Source organism: Protopterus annectens, chromosome 2.part2 (assembly GCF_019279795.1).
Source record: "Protopterus annectens isolate FY-2018-M chromosome 2.part2, PAN1.0, whole genome shotgun sequence".
NCBI classification, from domain to species: domain Eukaryota; kingdom Metazoa; phylum Chordata; order Ceratodontiformes; family Protopteridae; genus Protopterus; species Protopterus annectens.
Window position 1 is genome coordinate 1,091,138,980 of NC_056730.1, and position 18,813 is coordinate 1,091,157,792.

At 47.1% G+C, this 18,813-nt stretch overlaps 1 protein-coding gene across 1 annotated transcript in view; it reads left to right on the top strand.

Moving 5' to 3' along the window:
• CKS2 (CDC28 protein kinase regulatory subunit 2) overlaps positions 1-18,813 on the top strand; it is a 181,816-nt gene that overhangs the window by 40,629 nt on the left and 122,374 nt on the right. Inside the window, exon 2 of the mRNA XM_044064310.1 lies at positions 10,811-10,938. Within this exon, the coding sequence (XP_043920245.1) occupies positions 10,811-10,938 (128 nt within the window). The remainder of the gene's footprint in view (positions 1-10,810; positions 10,939-18,813) is intronic.

The window sequence follows — 18,813 nt, forward strand, 5'->3', positions numbered from 1 at the left end:
GTCTGTTCTGTCCTCTGGTTTCGATACTCGGGTTTCCTCAGTCGGACCCGAGGGGGATACCTCGGGACTCTTGTCTGTTCCGAGCCTCCCTCTCAGTGCATTGGCTCTGGGAACCCCGACTCCGGTCGTGGTCGAGACGGGTCGGTCCTCTGATTCAGGGGGACCTGCCTTTGAGGCCATGAGGAGTGCACTGGCCAGATCGGTTACATCACCTCGATCAGTCACTCCGTCCCCTACACCCCGGTTAGAGCCTCTGACGCCCCCCATCTGTGGATGGCGGAGCCCGAAGGTCTGAGGATACCCCCATGAGCGGTCCCCAACTTTGAGGGCCCCTCAGAGTCGGTGCTTGAGGAGCTCCCTAGAAAGAAGTTGTGCAAGAGGAAGCACATAGACTCCCAGGACGAGCCCCTCACTTCTGATACCGACTTTGAGGAGTAAGAGGGGTCCCCCAAGTCGTCCTCCGATGACGTCTCTTTCTCTGACATCCTGAAGATTTTGAGGCAGAGAGGCGACTGGCCTTCCAAGACCCCCTCTGAGGAGGAGTCTGTATTCCTCAAGGCCTTCGGGGCTCAACCCTCCGCCTCCTGGGTGTCTCCACCCTTCGAACTCCTGGATTTGATTTGTCGAAGGGTGTGGGAGAACCCTGATTCCGTGGAACCGGTGCCAAGATGTCCAAAAAGTTCCTTTCTGCTCCCCCGGGAAAAGAGTTCCTGACCAAAGGGGTTTCTGTAAATGCCTTGGTGGCGGCGGCAGCCACTCAGCAGGAAGTTGCAGAGGCTTCTTTTTCGTCCATCCTCCCTAACAAGGAGTCCAGGAGTATGAACCGGTACGGGAAGCGTACCCTGTCTTCAGCGACTTTTACCTTGCGGTCGCTGAATTATCTTTGTCATTTCTCTCTGCTCCAAAGAGATCTCCTTAAGGAGCTAGGAGACACTCTGACGGGTAACATACCTGAGGCGGTAGCGCAGACTGTTAATGCCCAGTTGTCTACCCTTGGTTCCATTGTCAACTCGTCCATGAGGCTCATATCTTATGCAGCCGAACGAGCGAGTAGGGCAGCTAGCTCAGGTGTAGCTCTCAGAAGTCAAGCCTGGATGCGCCTGTGTCATTTCGTGGAGGCCTTTAAGTCTTCCTTCATTGACGCCCCCTTTGGGTCCTCACTCTTCGGGACCAAAGTGAAAGACACCCTCACCAGATGCGAACAGGACCCTCACCAGATGCGAACAGGAGGGGAAGACCCTATCTGCCTTAGGGGCCCATTTCTCTCTTCCTTCTAGGCCTTACACCAAGGCTCAGAGAGGGAGGAAATGTGGTTCAAGAAGTCAGAGGTCTTTCCCTGCTGCTCAGAGGCAGAGGAGGGGGAAATTATTCTGGAAGACACAGTCTTAGAGGCAGAGGAGGCCCCCGCAACTCGGGAGACTGCAATTCCTTTCGCGGGTCTTCTTTTCAGCATTCCTGAGGCGTTGCCCGACTGTGCTATTCCGGAGCTAGTCGGGGGCCGATTTCGTTGCATCCGGAAGCCTGGGAAAGCATCACCCAGGATCTTTGGGTGCTTCAAATAATTACCGGAGGTTACACTATCCCCTCTTTATCGACACCCCTTCCAGTCAAAAGAATCTCGGATGTTCCACCCAGTCAACGGGATCAAGCAGCACTAGAAGTTTCAAAGCTGCTAGAAAAAGGAGTCGTCCAACCAGTCCCCTCAAACCATATCGGATCAGGAACTTACTTTTTTTTTTTTTTTGTGCCGAAAAGAACAGGGGACCTGAGACCCATTCCGGATCTCAGCCGTTTGAATCACTACGTTCTGAAGTCCAAATTCTGAATGTTCACCCTTCAGTCCATTTTTCCCTTGCTGGAAAAAGGAGTATGGATGTGCTCCATTGATCTCAAGGATGCCTACTACCACATCAAGATGGACAAGGCATCCAGGAGTTACTTAGCTTCTGGTTGGGAGCCAGTCACTTCCAGTTTCGTGCCCTGCCCTTAGGTCTCACGACAGCCCCCAGGGTGTTTACCAAGTGTTTGGCAGTGGTGACAGCTCACCTGAGATGTCGGGGATTCCAGGTGTTTCCATATCTGGACAACTGGCTTCTCAATGCCCCCACCAGGCATCTCCTCATTCAGGCCAGGGAGGCTACCATTACACTTTGTCAACAACTAGGAATTACCTTGAACTGGGAAAAGTCTGCCTTGCTGCCCTCACAACGTGTTGTTTTTATAGGTGCAGAGCTCAAATGCGGGCCTTTCTGCCACAAGAGAGGATGAGTGCTGCAGTCTCAGATTCACGCATTGTTGCCCCTCGAGAGTTCAGGCCAGGTTAGTTCTCCAGCTTCTGGGATCCATGGCTGCCACCATCATGCTGGTGCCTCTAGCCAGGTTACATATGCAGATCCTACAGTGGCTCCTTTCGGTCCAATGGTCCTTTCAGAAACTTCCTCATTCCCACTCCGCTGGTGGCTATGTTCCACCAATCTGGACAAAGGGAGGATTTTGATTCCTATGTCTCCATTGGCCACGGTGACCACGGACGCCTCCCAGATGGGGTGTGGGGGCATTATCTTGGCAGGACGGTCCAATGCATGTGGCAAGATCACGAGGTACACCTGCACATCAATGTTCTGGAGATGAGAGCGGAGTTTCTAGCGTTGCAAGCATTCCAAAGCTCTCTTCTCTGAGAACGATTGCTATTCACTCGGACAGCATGTCCGTGGTGTGGTACCTGAACAAGCAGGGGGGAACCCCAGTCTTATCCCCTCTGCAGAGAGGCCATGCGAGTGTGGCATTGGGCAGTATCTTCTCAACTGTTTTTAGTGGCAATGCACATTTCGGGAAGGACCAATGTGATAGCGGACAGGCTGAGCAGAGCTATTCTGATGCCTTACGAGTGGTCCCTGAACAACCAAGTGGCGGTTCAAATTTTCAACAGGTGAGTCAGCCTTGTTGCGATCTCTTTGCCAGTCCCCTCCATGCCAAATGCAGCAAGTACTTCACACTGATCCCCCCACAGGGGGAGTCACCCAGGGACACTCTGGTCCACGATTGGCCTCCCGGTCTGGTCTATGTTTTCCCTCCGTTTCCTCTGTTACTAAGTGATTCAGAAAGCCATATCCTTGGGAAGCAGAATGATTCTAATTGCTCCACACTGGCCTCTACAAATATTGTTCCCCTTTCTTCAGTACGCAGTGGACGATCCTTGGACTCTGGACCCAGTGCCAGACATACTGACTCACATGTCAGGACAGCTCCATCCCTCCCTGCGAACCCTCAGGTTTACAGCCTGGCTGCTCCACTTCATCACTAGTTAGATGACATTCTTTTTCGCCTGTGGTGGTACACATCTCGTCTTCATCTAAGTCCTCCACCAGAAGGATTTATTCCAGCAAATGGAAGAGATTTTCCATTTGGGCTCAGGCCCAAGGTTTGGACCCCTTTACAGCCCCAATCCTGTCAGTCTTAGATTTTTTAGCCATGCTCTTCTGACAGGGCTCCGCTCCGGCTACCATTAAGGTGCAGCTGGCTGCAATTTCCAATTTTCATACATTTTATGGGCCATAAACTCCGTAAGGCCTTCTTGAAAGGCACCTGGTTACTTCGCCCTCCTATTTCAGAACCTGTCATGCCATGGGATCTAAACCTTGTGCTACAAGCCATCACTTCACCACCCTTTGAACCGGCTGCCACCTGTGAATTCCAATTTCTATATTGGAAGATGGCGTTCCTAATGGGCATTACAAGTATCAGAGCTTCAAGCTTTGTCCATTAAACCTCCGTATTTGACCTTTCGCAAGGACAGAGTTTCCCTGAGACTTAACCCGTCCTTCCTTCCTAAGGTGTCATCCACTGTTAATCTCAATCAGTCTATTGAGTTACCAGTATTCTTTCCAAACGTTTCAAACAAAGCAGAGTTCAGATTCCATTAGTTGGATGTGCAGACAACTAAGATTCTATTTACACAGGACTAAGCATGTTAGGAAGTCTGATCAACTGTTTGTGTACTTCTCAGAAAACAGAACAGGTTGTCCTATTTCCAAGTGCACAATTTCTAAATGGATCAAAGATTGTATTTCCTTTATCTACTAGTCAGCAGGCAGAAATTTACCTTTTCCCGTCAAAGCTCACTCTACCAGGGCAGTGTCTACATCAATAGCTTACCATGCCAGGCTTTCATTGGATGATATTTGTGCTGCAGCCACCTGGGCCTCTCCTCACACCTTATTACCCATTACAAGCTGGACATGGCCTCTAGGGGCCGGGCTTCCTTTGGTTCCACGGTTCTCAGGAGTATTTTCCTATGCGCCTCCCAGGATAGATGTGCTGGGGACGCTGTCCCATGAGTAAAGAATGTAGGTGAGAGAGGACCACATAACATCAGGTTGTTATGTACTCACCATAACAATTGATGTATGTGGTCCATCTCGCCTCACATTCTTGCGTACCCTCCCACCTGCCCCCTTCCTGAAGGATTTGGAGGAAAATCGGCTCTGAGAACCCTTCAATGTCAGTTGCTTTTTTCTTTCCTTTCTGGCTGGAGTTCCTTCCAGTGGTGGTTGTGTATGGTGTAGGACTGGAATGGCTGCAAACAAGATCTGGGGCTAGGGCGAGGTGCATCTTGGGATACCGGGTTAGCCCAGCCAATTAGAGACTTCGTGCTAGAGAAATAAGTTGGCTGAGTCTGAGCCGATTCTCGGCTCCGAACCCTTGAGTAAAGAATGTGAGGTGAGATGGACCACATACATCGATCGTTATGGTGAGTACATAACTACCTGCTTTAAAAAGTGTGACTCGTGCTGTCAGAAGATGTCTCTGACAGATGGGCACACTAGTTGTGTTTACTGCTTGCGGGCTGTGCACCTGCAGGACTCTTGTTCAATTTGTCATGCCTTTAGTCCAAGGGTCCTGCAGGAGTGGAAAAACGAGCTTATCCTCCATGGATTGTTAAAACAGGATTCTCCGGCTAAAGCATCTCAGCCAGTGAAAAATTTGAAACCTGTCCAGTCATCGGCTTCATGTTCGGAACCGACCTGTGAGCTTGACGAACCAACTGTGTCGGTGCCAGATGGCACCGACAAGACTACTCCGCCGGCTCCAACTGTTACTTCGGAGCTGTCTCGGTGCCACTAACGAGCTAGGTCTACTTCATTGGAGTCTATTCGCTTGGTGCCACAATCACCCTTACTTCAAAGCAAGACTGGTCATCTCTACTCTGAGACCAGTCATCTCTACTCTTCCCACTCCTCTCGATCCTCGAGGTTATCGGATCAGGATGTGGAGATAGTGGTCAGTAGGTTGCTGAAGTCCACAGGCCCTTGCTAAAATGCTTTCGAGCCCGCCTCAACAGGCTTCGGCTCTATCTGCTTAGATTTCGATTCCTCCACAGACTATGCTTAGTTCGGAGCCAGAGTCCGTGGATGCTCCGATAGTGGTTCCTTCACTCCAGTGACATCCTCTTCAGCTCAGACGTTGGCTCAGATTGCCTCAGTTCTTCCACCCATCAAGGTATCTGGGAGCCAAAGAGCTCTCGTCTGCTCTGGCATCGGACCCTTGTCTGACCCCGCTCGGAGCTTCGGCTCAGTTGAGCTCTGCTCCCACATCGGCCTCGGAGCCATCGCCCTCGGCGCAGAGTGGGATTCCTGTCTCTTCGGAGCTGGAGCCCTCCTTGTGTCGAGACAGTGACTCCTTTGAGGTCATGCAGTGTGTGCTCATGCAGTGTGTGCTGTCTCCACAGATGGCCCCACTATCTGTTTCATGGCTCCGTCCCCACGGTGCTTGTGACCGCCTGCGCTCCTCCTCCCCCAAAGCGTAGGGAACCTATGCCCCAGGACACCCCATTGGGTGAATCCTCTTCTTCCGAAACCTCTCCAGTGCATTCTGAGCAGGCTTTCTGGAAGAAAGTGCAAGAGGAAGCACCAAGACTCCCCTGAGTCTGTCACCACAGATACAGACCTGGATGAATCTGAGAGGTCCCCAAGGTCCCTCTCTGAAGATGTTTCCTTTTCGGACATACTTGGGATTCTCAGGCAGAGGCGTAGCTGGACTTCCTAGCCCCCTCTTGAGGACGAGTCTGTATACTTGGACGCATTTGGTTCCTGACCTTCCACCTCCTGGGTGTCTCCGCCTTTTGATCCACTCATGTCTGTAAAGGCTTGGTCAGCTCCAGAGTCCATAAAACCTGTCCCGAGGAGACCCAATAAATTTATCACAGCTCCCCAGGACTGAAACCTCATCTGTCCATCCACCGAATAATAAAGACTCTCGTACGAAGGACAGATATGGGAAGCGAATGTTCTCATCAGTGACTTTCTCCCTGAGGTCCCTTAACTATCTTTCCCATTTTACTAGGCTTCATAGTATCTCCTAAAAGTGCTTGGAGATGCCCTACAAGATCCCACAGCTGAGGGAGCTTCAGCCAAGGTAGCTACCCAGCTGGCGACTCTTAATTCAATAGTCAACTATTTCATGAGGCTTATTTCATACACAGCCGATGGAGCGAGTAGAGCTGCAGGAACAGGAGTGGCTTTTCGGAGACATTCTTAGCTGAGGCTGTGTCAGTTTGCGGAACCTTTCAGAGCATCCTGAACCAATACCACCTTTTGGCTTCTCTCTCTCCGGCTTCAGGTGAAAGACACACCAGGTGCCAGCAGGAAGGCAAGACGCTCTCTGATGTCAGAGTCCGTTTTTCCATTCCTACCAGACCATACCCAAAGGGTCAGAAGGGTGGAAAGATGTGGTTTCGAAAATCCCATGGACCCTTGCCTGATGCACGTGGTGAATTTCCCCCAGGGGCAGAGGGGGGGAATAACAATGGCAGACATCGCCCTCGTGGCAGAGGGGGTCTGCAAAATCAGGGTGACAGATACTTTCTTCCAAACCCTATCGACATCCCTGAAGGGATGCCAAACTGCTCAACTCAGGAAGCAGTCTGGGGAAGGCTTTCACTGCACCCAACCACCAATGGGTACTAGCCATTATATCCGGAGGTTACAAAATTCCCTTTAATCAACCACCTTTTGTTTTAAAAAAAAAAAAAAAAATCCATCCCAGATATTCCACCCAATCTGAGGGATCAGGCAGTCACAGAAGTTTTAAGACTGCTAGAAAAAAAGCCATCTAGAAAGTCCCCGCAGACCAAGTAGGATTTGGAACTTACTCAAGATTCTTTTTACTGCCCAAAAAGACAGGGGACTGGAGACCAATTCTGGATCTCAGCAGGTTAAATAAATCTGTACGAAAAGAAAAGTTCCGGATGGTAACATTGCAGTCCATTCTCCCCTTTCTGGGTCAGGACAATTGGATGTGCTTCATAGATCTTCAAGACGCATTCCATCATATAAAAATGGACAGATGGTCAGGTGACTTCTACGCTTTCGACTAGGGGCCAGTCATTACCAGTCCAGAGCTCTGCCCTTTGGTCTCACCACAGCCCCCGTGGTGTTCACCAAATGCATGACAGTAGTCATGGCTTGCCTGAGACGTCAGGGATTCCAGGTGTTTCCTTATCTGGATGACTGGCTCCTCACTGCTACCACCAGGCAACAACTTAGAGGCACGAGATTACACCATCACATCCTGTGCTCAACTAGGCATCACAGTAAACTTCGAAAAATCTGCCTCGTCACCCTGTCCATCTATTACATAATAGGAGCAGAGCTAAACACAAGAAAAATGATTGTAAAATTGCCTCAGGAAAGTTTCCGTTATTCGAAAACGGGTGTCACTTCTCCTGAGGAGCAAAATAATTAAAGTCAAATATGTTCTTCAAGCTGTAGGGTCCATGGCAGCAGCCATTCTTCTAGTTCCCTTAACACGCCTTCACATGAGAATCCTTCAGTGGCTTCTTTTCACACAATGGTCCTTCCAGGAGTTACCCATGTCTCACATGATGCTAATTACGGAATCTTGCAAAAGACACCTTTCCTGGTGGATGGTCTCCCCACTAGTTACTCAGGGCAGACCTTTCATGGAACCCTATCTGGTCGCCACGGTGATCACGGACGCTTCCCTGATAGGGTGGGGGGGTATTATCTAGGGAAGACAGTCCAGGGCACTTGGCAACCTCCCAAGTACCACTTGCACATCAACGTCCTGAGTACCACTTGCACATCAACGTCCTGGAGATGAGCGGTGCTCCTAGCGTTGCAAGCTCTTCAAGACTCTCTCCCTGCCGGGACTACTGCAATATAGACTGACTGTGTCCATAGTTTGGTACGTCAACAAACTGGGCGGAACCAGGTCTTACCCTTGTGCCGAGAGGCCCTCAGACTGTGGCAATGGGCGATTTTTCCTCCCAACGTTTTCTGACAGCAACGCATATCCGTGGGACATACAACGTAATAGTGGACAGGCTCAGTAGGGCTATCCTCATGCCTCACAAATGGTCTCTGAAACGGGAAATTGTGGACCTTTTCCACAAATGGGGCCAGCCTTGCTGCGAAATGCAGCTGCTACTTCTCCCTTGTTCCTCTTCAGGTCAGACACCCAGGGATGCTCTAGTCCATGATTGGCATCAGGGACTCCTTTATGCATTTTCCCCTAATTCCAAAAGTCATTCAGAAAGCAAAATCGTTGGGTTGCAAAATGATCCTCTTTGCCCCCTATTGGCCTCGACAGATTTGGTTTCCGTTCCTTCACCCCCCACCTTCTAGCCCAGCCTTGGATTCTGAACCCAGTACTGGACCTCTTGATTCATCATTCAGGCAGGCTACACCAATCCCTCAAGTTCACAGCTTGGTTACTCCACTTCTGATTCTAGCCAGGCTCCCCAATATTTCCCCAGAAGTGTGTGATATTGTTTCCTCCCATAAGACAAATACAAGAAAAGTCTATGCTAGCAAATGGAAAAGATTCTCTTACTGGGCAGAATCCAGGAATTTAGATCCTTTTACAGCTCCTGTACACGAGATTTTGGATTTCTTGACAGAACTGTTTGTTTCTGGTGCAGCGGCTGCTACTATAAAGAGTACAACTAACTGCCATTTCAAATGTTCATGTCTTGAGTTTCTAATTCCAGCATAATGTTTCAAACTCTGTAAGGCCTTCATGAGAGGTACATCTCTACTTAGCCACCCCCTCTGTGAAAGAGCCCCTTCCACCTTGGGATCTCTGTGGTTCTGGCCTCCTTGATACTGCCACCCTTTGAATCAGCAGCATCATGTTCCTTGAAATTTCTCTCTTGGAAAACTCTCTTCTTGGTTGCTATTACTTCTGCCAGATATGTTTCAGAATTTCATGCACTGTGTTCGCCCTCCATACCCAGTTTTTCACAAAGACAGAGTTTCTCTGAGAACCAACCCATCTTTTGTACCTAAAGTTTGTTCAGAACACAATTTGAATCAATCCATTGAACTTCCGGTCTTTTCCTAATCATTCCAAGGCAGAATACAGATTTCACCAATTGGATGTTCATAGACAACTAGTTTCTGTCTCCATAGAAGTAAAGAGATGAGAAAATCAGATCAGTTGTTGCTTTCATTTGCTAACAACAAACAAAAGCCTTCCAGTTTCTAAAGTAACATTGTCAAAATGGTTATCTGACACCATAGCCCATACCTACCAACAAAACCCAAAGGTCATTCAACCAGGTCAGTAGTTACTTCGGTAGCTTTTCAATCTAGATTGCCCATAGAGTCAATTTGTGCAGCAGCTACTTGGGCAGATCCTCATACATTCATTTCACATTACAAAGTAGATGTGGTCTCCTGGGGCAGGGCTTCCTTTGGTTCCATGGTTCTGAAGTCTGTTCCAATGAGCCACCCAGGATTGAGGTGCTAGGGATGCTGTCCCATCCAGCAAGAACGAAGGCGAGATTGGGCAACTTTAACATAAAGAAGTTATGTACCTACCATAACGTTCCATGTTAGTTGTCCTTCATTTTGCTTTCCTTCTTGCGTCCCTCTCTCCTTCCACCTTCCTAGAGGATTGAGAGGAGTTTCTCAATGGTTTCACTGGCTAATTTGTTTTGTTTTGTTGCTTATCAAGCAAACCATGACAATTAACCATGTATATCCAAGTTTATTTATGGATTATCTTCTGTAATTGTAATTGTCTAGTGTGAGCTATCTCAAACAAGATCTGGGTAGCTGACGCTGGTCATTCTGGGATAAGGGGTAGCCTCGAGCCAGTAAAGAGCTCTCTAGCTATAGTAAGTAGCAGAGTCTGAGCAGAGGATCGGCTCCGAACCCATCCACCAAGAAGGAAGGCGAGATGGACAACTAACATGGAACGTTATGGTAGGTACATAACTTCTTTTTTTGTTTGTTTACAGGCACCAGTTTCTAGGTCTAAATGCATGTTGTACTTGCCTATTTTGGGCCTTTGCTTTTGACTATATATGTGAATGACCAACTTCAAGCTTTAGACTGAAGTTCAAGCAGAACCACTTCTAATGCCGGGGAAAGGGACTGAGGAGGGTTAATTGCGGACTATTTGAAGTTTTGCTATAGACTTAACGTAAAGCTGTCAGTGTATAGCAAAAGAAGCCAGCAGCAGTCCACCAGATATGATTAAGAATAAAACAAGTTTGAAGAGTATTTAAAGGTAACTTTTTTAAAAAAAAATCTAGTTTCATGTTTTCACTTTCTTTCCAGTAAGGATTTTCCTTTTGATCTGGAGTAAGAGTTTAAATATTTGATTGTAAAAAGAATCTTCAGGAAATTGCCTACAGATTAGTCCATTCTTTCAGTTTTCTAAAGCAGATATAATAATAAAGCATTTACAATATGCAATTTAAAGATGTCCTTTGAACAGTTCGATTGTGTACATGAAGTATGTTGAGCAGCAAACATTGGTGATACTTTTCCCTTTTCTGCAGGCATGTCATGTTGCCAAAAGAATTAGCAAAGCAAGTTCCAAGAACACATCTAATGTCTGAAGAAGAATGGAGACGTTTAGGTGTGCAGCAAAGTCTTGGATGGGTGCATTATATGATACACGAACCAGGTATACTTTTTATAGTGCAAAATAAAAATTCTTAATGTGGAAATTTTTAAATTTGAGTGAATGGAAAGAATACTGGTATTGAAGTTTGGTACTAGGTCCTTGTGCCTTGAAGTCTTAAGCAGTCTGACTATTCACAAACTTTGTGCATGCTGTTTCTGATGTGACTGTAAAGGGAAGGCAGTTGCATGTTTCAGTGTAAGATAGTAATACAAAACTGAGAAATTATAAGCTCTGTGTTTTATGGATGGCAAGATACTAAATGTTTTGTCTGCAGCTTTTATACATGGGTCAGGCATTTATCAACCAGAGGAGAAGTTGTGGATGGCAGTTAGTGTTGAAGAGATGGGTAAGAGTCAAGTGGGATAAGTTGGTCCTTCCAATAAAACAAGATGGTTTAGGATTACTGATTTGAATGGGTATTTCAGGTTGTGTATTTAAGGTTTCTTTACATATAACCAGAAAGCAATGAAGAAAGAGGTGATGAAATGGGTTGGGGGGGGGGGCTCAAACAAGGAGACCTGGGATTTTGGATATAGATACTGAACAATAAAGATACAGAATATTCATAAAATAGCAGAAGGTATTCCTGAGAACAAAGCCAACACAGGAATGGCGAAAGGAGAGTCTCCCGATGGGGATGACTGCAGTTAGGAGTACAGATAATGGGAGGGTGGGGGCTGGAATTTACTTTAGAAAAATGGCAAAGGAAGTAATGTGTTGAGGGCAAATTAGTGAGGGAAAGGCCAAGAAATTCATTTGGACCTCAAGCAAGAGATTGCCTTCCCCTTTAAAGTATTTCTTATTGTAGTATAGGCAAAGAGAGAAGGAATTTGGGTATCCCAAGTAAAGACTAGCACTGTTAGAATCTAGAGAAGAAGCTGCTGTTAAAGGGATAATTAGGAAGGCATATCAAATATTGCATGATAACTATAGGAATCTAATCGGAGGAGGTTAGGACTGGGAAGAGCAATTCATGTGTATGGCTGTCAAATATGCAACAGTCTATAAGGTTTAGGATCTTTACTTATAGGTTCATAGGTGGCCTGAGGGCCTACGTAAGCCTAGCCAACAAGGTTCCCTGGCTTACGCCACCCAAAAAATATTTTCCTGTGCTACTGTCGAGCAGGGACACAGAAGTGATCCCCGGTGTGTATTTCCTATTTCCCATCTACGCCTCAAGACACTTTTTGAGTGCTAATGAAGAATTTTTCTTGACATAGATGGATAGCTTGTTCCAGAGTATGGGAAGTCTAGAGCAGGAATCTGTCCCTCCAGCATGTCCTATTTATTGTGGTGACAAGGTTTAGGTCCCTAGAGCATGTAGCTTGGAGGGATTGTGATTTCTTAGGTGTAGCATGTCCAACAGCTCTGGGTTTAACATAGCTTTATATGTTAGGCAGAGATGCGTGTATATCACAACATCGAATGCTGACAACATTGAATGCTAAAACATCAAAATCAAAACAGCGAAAACTGATAAATGTCGAGGTGTGAAAATATCAAAAACTTAGTTGGCTACACTGCAGTTGAATATGTTTTCAAACAGCACACTACACTCCTAAATCCAACCTCTAACGTTGTCCTACATTTAAACACACAAGACATGAATTATGCCCATGATGAATTATGCCCATGATACATTATAAAGGAGAGTATTAAGGAATGTGAACAACAACAACATTAAGGAATGTTAATCACTTGCATTCATAACGTATATAAAAGTAAATGTCGCTTAATATACTCGTACATGTTCGTATGACTGGATAGCAACATGGCCGCAACTCTGTATCCCGAAGCTCCACGCCCCGGGCGTTACAGGTAGAGTATTTACCTGTGTAATGTCCCCAAAAAAATGACATGCTATTGGTTGATGGCTACATGTACAATCTAGAGAGAATCTCTAAAAATAGATGATATGTAGTCCAATCTCGCCTACATTCTTACCCGTGGGTTCGGAGCTGAACCTCTGCTCCGACTTGGCCATACTCTAGCTTGAAGTCTTCAATTGGCTCGTGGCTAAGAAGTTTCCCGTGCTGCACTGCTCCCTTTCCCCAGATCTCGTTTGCCGCTCGTTACGCTCAGACGTGGTCTCTGCTTGTGGCTAAGAAGTTTCCTGTGCTGCACTGCTCACTTTCCCCAGATCTCGTTTGCCGCTCGTTACGCTCAGACGTGGTCTCGCTCTTGGCCGTGGCCAAGTATAACTTTTCTTCTACTTTTTAGTAGATTGTTGCTCCAAAAGCTATTTTCATAGCTAGTCTCTCTTTTTGATAAAACTGTTTGTGTAGCCTGTTCGTGGCTTTTTGTCTTGGTATCGCATTTACGTTCATTCTCTTCTTACGGGCTAGGCCCGTTTCAGTTAGAGGACCTAGTCCTCTAGTTGTGTGTGTCCCAGTTTCCCTGTATGTGCTTGTTCGGTGGTTGCCCCGTCCCTTTGGGCTAGGGCCGATTAACTTGGGGACCTAGTCCTCACTTGTTTGTCAGGGCTGTTTTAGATGTCCTTTCTTCCCCTGTGCGTTTGTTGTTCTAACAAACTTTTAATTTAGAGGCATAGTTCCCGCTTTTTTTCCTGTTGGTGTCTGGTTTGTCTTTTTTGATATTGTGTACAGTGTCATACCAATATGTCTAAGGTTATAAAAGAACACAAGCCTTCGAACTTCAAAAAATGTGATAATTATGGATATAAAATGTCTATTACTGATGGGCACTCTGTGTGCATGTATTGCTTGGGGACTATCCACCTCCAAGAATCCTGTGTGTTTTGTCACGCCTTTAGTCCACGCATTCTTCAAGAGAGGAAGAACAAACTGATTCTGAAGGGGATTCCTTCGAAGAAGACTTGGGAGAGGGCTTCCAGTTTTAAGTCCTCTCCCTGTAAAACAGACAAGACCTCTAAATCAAAAAAATGCACTCTGGCTCCGTCAGTTTTATTGGAGCCGCCAGAGGAAGTTGCCAAGTCTACTTGAGCTTCCTTGGCTCCATTAGCTTCGGGGCTGAAGGAAGTGGGTGAATTGACAGAGTCAACATCGGCTCCCAGTCTCTCGGAGCCGGTGATGGAGATACTAGTTTGGAGCCGGTCTCCAGTTACTAGTTCAGAGCCGGTCTCCAGTTACTAGACCGGTTTCTCCTTCTCGTAGGTCTCCTTCTGTAGGGAGGTCCAGATCTCCGACCTTCTCCTGTAGGTCCTCCAGAACTCTCTCGGACGATAATGTGGATAGAGTGGCACAGAGACTGCTATCACCAGTGATGGCCAAATTGTTTTCGGCTCCAACCCAATCTGCCCCAGAGCCCGTCACCCTTCCATCCTCGTATGTTCCTCCGAGCCTTTCTTGGCCTTCGAAGCCAGAGTTGTTGGTTCCATCTGATGCCTCTAGGTAGGCTCCAGTAGCCCATCCTGGCATCTCTCTTCCGATTTCTGCTCCGACCCCGTCGGCGGGGTCCGGGGCTCATAGTTTCTCGGTCGGACCCGTGGGAGAGGTTTCGGGTTGATTTTCCTTAGGCTCCTAGCCTCCCGCTCGGTGCTTCAGCACGGGTGAGCTTGGGCCCTACTTCGGCTTCGAACCTTATCCCTTCAGCCCCGAGGGCTTCCACGGTTGGTCGTTCTTCAGAGCAGGGGGGATTGGCTTTCTTTCAAGGTCATGCGGAGCGTGCTGACCAGGTCGTCAGTGCGTCTGATGGCACAGACACACTACCCCCTCCAGCATCGGTATCAGTTTATCACAGTCTGTCCTTGGACAGCAGCGACCCAAGGCCTAGGGAATACCCTCATGAGTGGTCCCCAACTTTCTGAGGTCTCCAGAGTGTTTGCCTGAGGAGCCCCCAGAAAGAGTGTGCAAGAGGAAGCACATAGACTCCCAGGATGAGTATCACTTCGGACACAGACCTCTGAGACAGAGGGGTCCCCCAAGTCGTCCTCTGAAGATGTCTCTTTTTCAGATATCCTGGAGATCTTGAAACGGAGAGGTGACTGGCTCTCCAAATCTCCCTCTGAGGAGGAGTCTGTGTTCATGAAGGCCTTTGGGTCTCAACCCTCCACCTCTTGGGTTTCTCCCCTGTTCGATTTAACTCCTGGATCTTGTTTGTCAAAGGGTGTGGGAAACCCCTGACACTGTGGAACCTGTCCCCAGGAGACCCAACAAGTTTCTGTCTGCCCCCGCTGACAAGGAAATTGTTACAAAGGGTATTCTAGTAGATGCCATGGTGGTGGCAGCGGCTGAGACTTCATCTACCGTCTATCCCCCTAACAAGGAGTCTAGGACCATGGACCGGCATGGGAAGCGTATGTTTTCTTCAGCAGCCTTTACTCTGCGGGCGCTGAACTATTTGTCATATTTTACACTGCTCCAAAGAGATCTCCTAAAAGAGCTTTGGAGAGTCTTTGCAGGGTAATGTTTCTGACGCAGTAGCTCAGAAGGTCAGTGCCCAGATGCCTACCCTAAATTCCATTACTAACTCCTCCATGAGGTTGATATCGCATGCAGTCGACTGAGCGAGTAGGGCAGCAAGTTCCGGAGTCTCTCTTAGGAGGCACTCCTGGATGCGCCTGTGTAATTTCACGGAGACCTTCAAATCTACTTTACACAAACGCCCCATTTGACGGATCATCATTCGGAACCGAGGTGAAGGGTACTCACTAGGTGCAAGCAGGAAGGAAAAACCCTGTCTGCCGTGGTAGTCCGTTTTCCATGCCTTCTAGACCTTATCCCAAGGGCCAGAAGGGTGGGAAGATGTGGTTCAGAAAGCCGCGGAGGTTTTTTCAAGACACACACAGTGATTTCCCCTCCAGGGGCAGGGGAGGGGGTAGTAACTCAGGTAGACGCCACCCTAGAGGCAGAGGAGACCCACGTAACCAGGGGGACCACGATTCATTTCGCGGTTCCTCCTACCAGCGCTCCTGATGGGAGGCCCAACTGCACTTCTCCAGAGCCAGTCGGGGGTCGCATTACGCTATACCCAGAAGCCTGGCAAGGCATCACTTGGGACGAGTGGGTATTAAAGATAATTTCCAGAGGATATTGTATTCCCTTCTTTTCTCATCCTCCCCCGCCAACCAAGAGAATCCCAGAAGCCCCACCCAGTCACAGGGATTCCGCAGCTTCAGAAGTTCAAAAGCTGCTAGCAAAAGGAGCCATTCAGCATGTCCCCTCAGACCATCTTGGATTAGGGACTTACTCAAGATTCTTTTTGGTGCCGAAAAGAACAGGGGACCGGAGACCCATCTTGGATCTCAGCCAATTGAACCTCCATGTAAAAAAAAAAAAGTCCGGTCTGTTCTTCCCATTAAGTGTGGATGTGCTCCATCGACCTCAAGGATGCTTACTACCATATAAAGATGGACAGGGCATCCAGACGTCATTTACGCTTCCGGCTGGGAGCAAGTCATTTTCAGTTTCGAGCCCTGCCCTTTGGTCTCACCACAGTCCCCAGGGTGTTAACCAAATGTATGGCAGTGGTGACTGCTCACTTGAGACGTCAGGGATTCAAAGCGTTTCCGTACCTGGACGACTGGCTCCTGTCTACCACCACCAGGCATGTACTACTACAGACCAGGGATGTCACCATTGCTCTGTGTCAACGATTGGGTATCACACACAACTGGGGAAAAGTCTGCCTTTGATGTTCTTAGTTTCACTGTTGCAGTCATTACATATGTGTAATCCTGCTGGCAGGTTGCCCTCAGTCGGCCTGAATTCAAGTCCCGGGTCCTGCGTCTGCTGCTGTCACCCCTTCCCTGACGTCAGGGGTATAAAAGATGTGGCAGACGCCATTTTCTTTAGTCTTTCGTGCCGCGCCGTGCCCGAAGCAGAAGCATTTAGCAAGTGCTGGTCGGCTAACTCCTGAGATTTTCGAGTTTCAGATCCAAGTCTTCTATAAAGCTAAGTACCCCATTGGGGAAACTTTTTTTTTTCTTGCTCCAGACAGATGTCAGAAAAAGTTAATAATTTGTATTTCTTGTGGGAAGCAAATACCTCATAAGGGCTTTGATTCTTACTGTATTCCTTGCCTAGGTCCTGACCATAACGTTTCAGGTTGTCAGTTTTGTGCTAGATTTAACCAACGCACTATTAAGCGTCTGTATGATTTTGCATTAAACTATTTTGGACACAGGTTTTTAAGTTCACAAGCAACGCAAAGCAAAAGACAATAGAGGCCCAAAACCGACGACAAAGCTTCTCCTAAGCCAGTCGCCGGTTCGCCAGTTCTCAGGCGCTTTCGCAGCCCCTGACGCCCGCTACTTTAGAGTCGCAGGCCGCTACAGACTCCCATGTGGAGTATTGGAGCCTCTGACGCTATTCCTTCAGATGGGTCCGGAGCCGCTGAGCAGGCACCGGCTTCTGAGGGTGTTTTCAGACCTAAACATCTATACATTAAACCAACTTCAAAGGCAAAGAAGCAAACTCAAGAGCCACATGCACAGGCCTCCATGCCCAAAAAGCAGATGCTCAAAATGGCCGAAGACTTGGTTGCCTTCCCATCCCCCTCCTGATAAGAGGCCTAGGCAAGAGACTTGCTATGAATCTTCAGGTCAGGTTTCCATTTCTTAGATTCCTCTTCTGATCAGTAATATTCTCCCCCCCATGAGGATTCTGATGCAGAAGAATCTATACCTTCAGCTTCTCCTCCAACAGACTATCTTTTGGGGAAACCTTACATACCATATACAAACTCTCAACCTCTTATGTTAAGTAGATAAAGTGCCTCTTGCCTACTCAAAGCTTGTAAAACACAGTCTTACTGTATAACTGATCCGCTCCCCTACCCTACCCCCAATTCCCACCCACCCCCAGTGGTCCTAAACTTATACTTCATAAACCACACCCTCTCTCCCAGTCAACCAATCCCTTGCTCCTTCCTGTCAGGAAATTACCACACCCCTACATTTTTTCTTCCTACCAGAAACTATAACCCAATATTTAGAGTATTTTACCATATCCCTTTCCTTCTAGCAAACAAGTATCCATTCCCTCTCTTTACACTCTTCTTTTCCACTTGCCACCTATTTCAATTTTAGACTTAACTCCTAAAACTTCCTTACATATCTCTTCAAGTCACCTTTAGTAGTAATAAATAAAATGACCAAACCAATACTCTTAGCTTTAATTTCAATTGCTCTCACCTCCACCTACCTCATCACCTCCTTTGAAAAACTGTACTATTTCCATTTCAACTATTCCCCAAAACAAACCACTATACATACTCCCATACTCCATAACACTCAAACTAACATCACTTTTATTCCCACCTATCTACTACCTAAATACCATAGATACTCCCACATTAAATATAATAAACCCACAGTAAAGAAAGTAAAATATCTAACCAACTTTACAAATACTTCTACTACAATCAAACTAAGCAATCCCTCCTTAAAAGATGGTGACATCCACCCTAACCCTGGCCCTACTAATCCTGCTAACCGAATAACCCACCCTAAACTACCAAACTCTTTCCTAATAGGACACCTAAATATCCGCAGTATTAAAAACAAAGTAGCCCATCTCCACACCCTTCTAGATATTCACGGCTTTGACATCTTCTGCCTGACAGAAATTTGGTTAAAACCAGACACCAAAGACAATGAAGTAATTCCTCAAGGATATAATGTATTAAGACGAGACCGAATAAAAAGCAAGGGTGGGGGAGTAGCAGTCCTATTCAAAGATGGACTTCAAATCTCCACTTTACCATACAACCCACCTTAGCATAGTAAAGCAGAAGTCCTTATTACCAGATTTCAAATTTAACCAAAACAAATCGTTATATATAATTTGTATCTACCTACCCCCTGGTAATAATATCAATACTATAGAGGATATTCTAAGCTGGATGTCCTCAACCTACCCTCAAGAAACAATAATACTTGGTGATTTTAATACT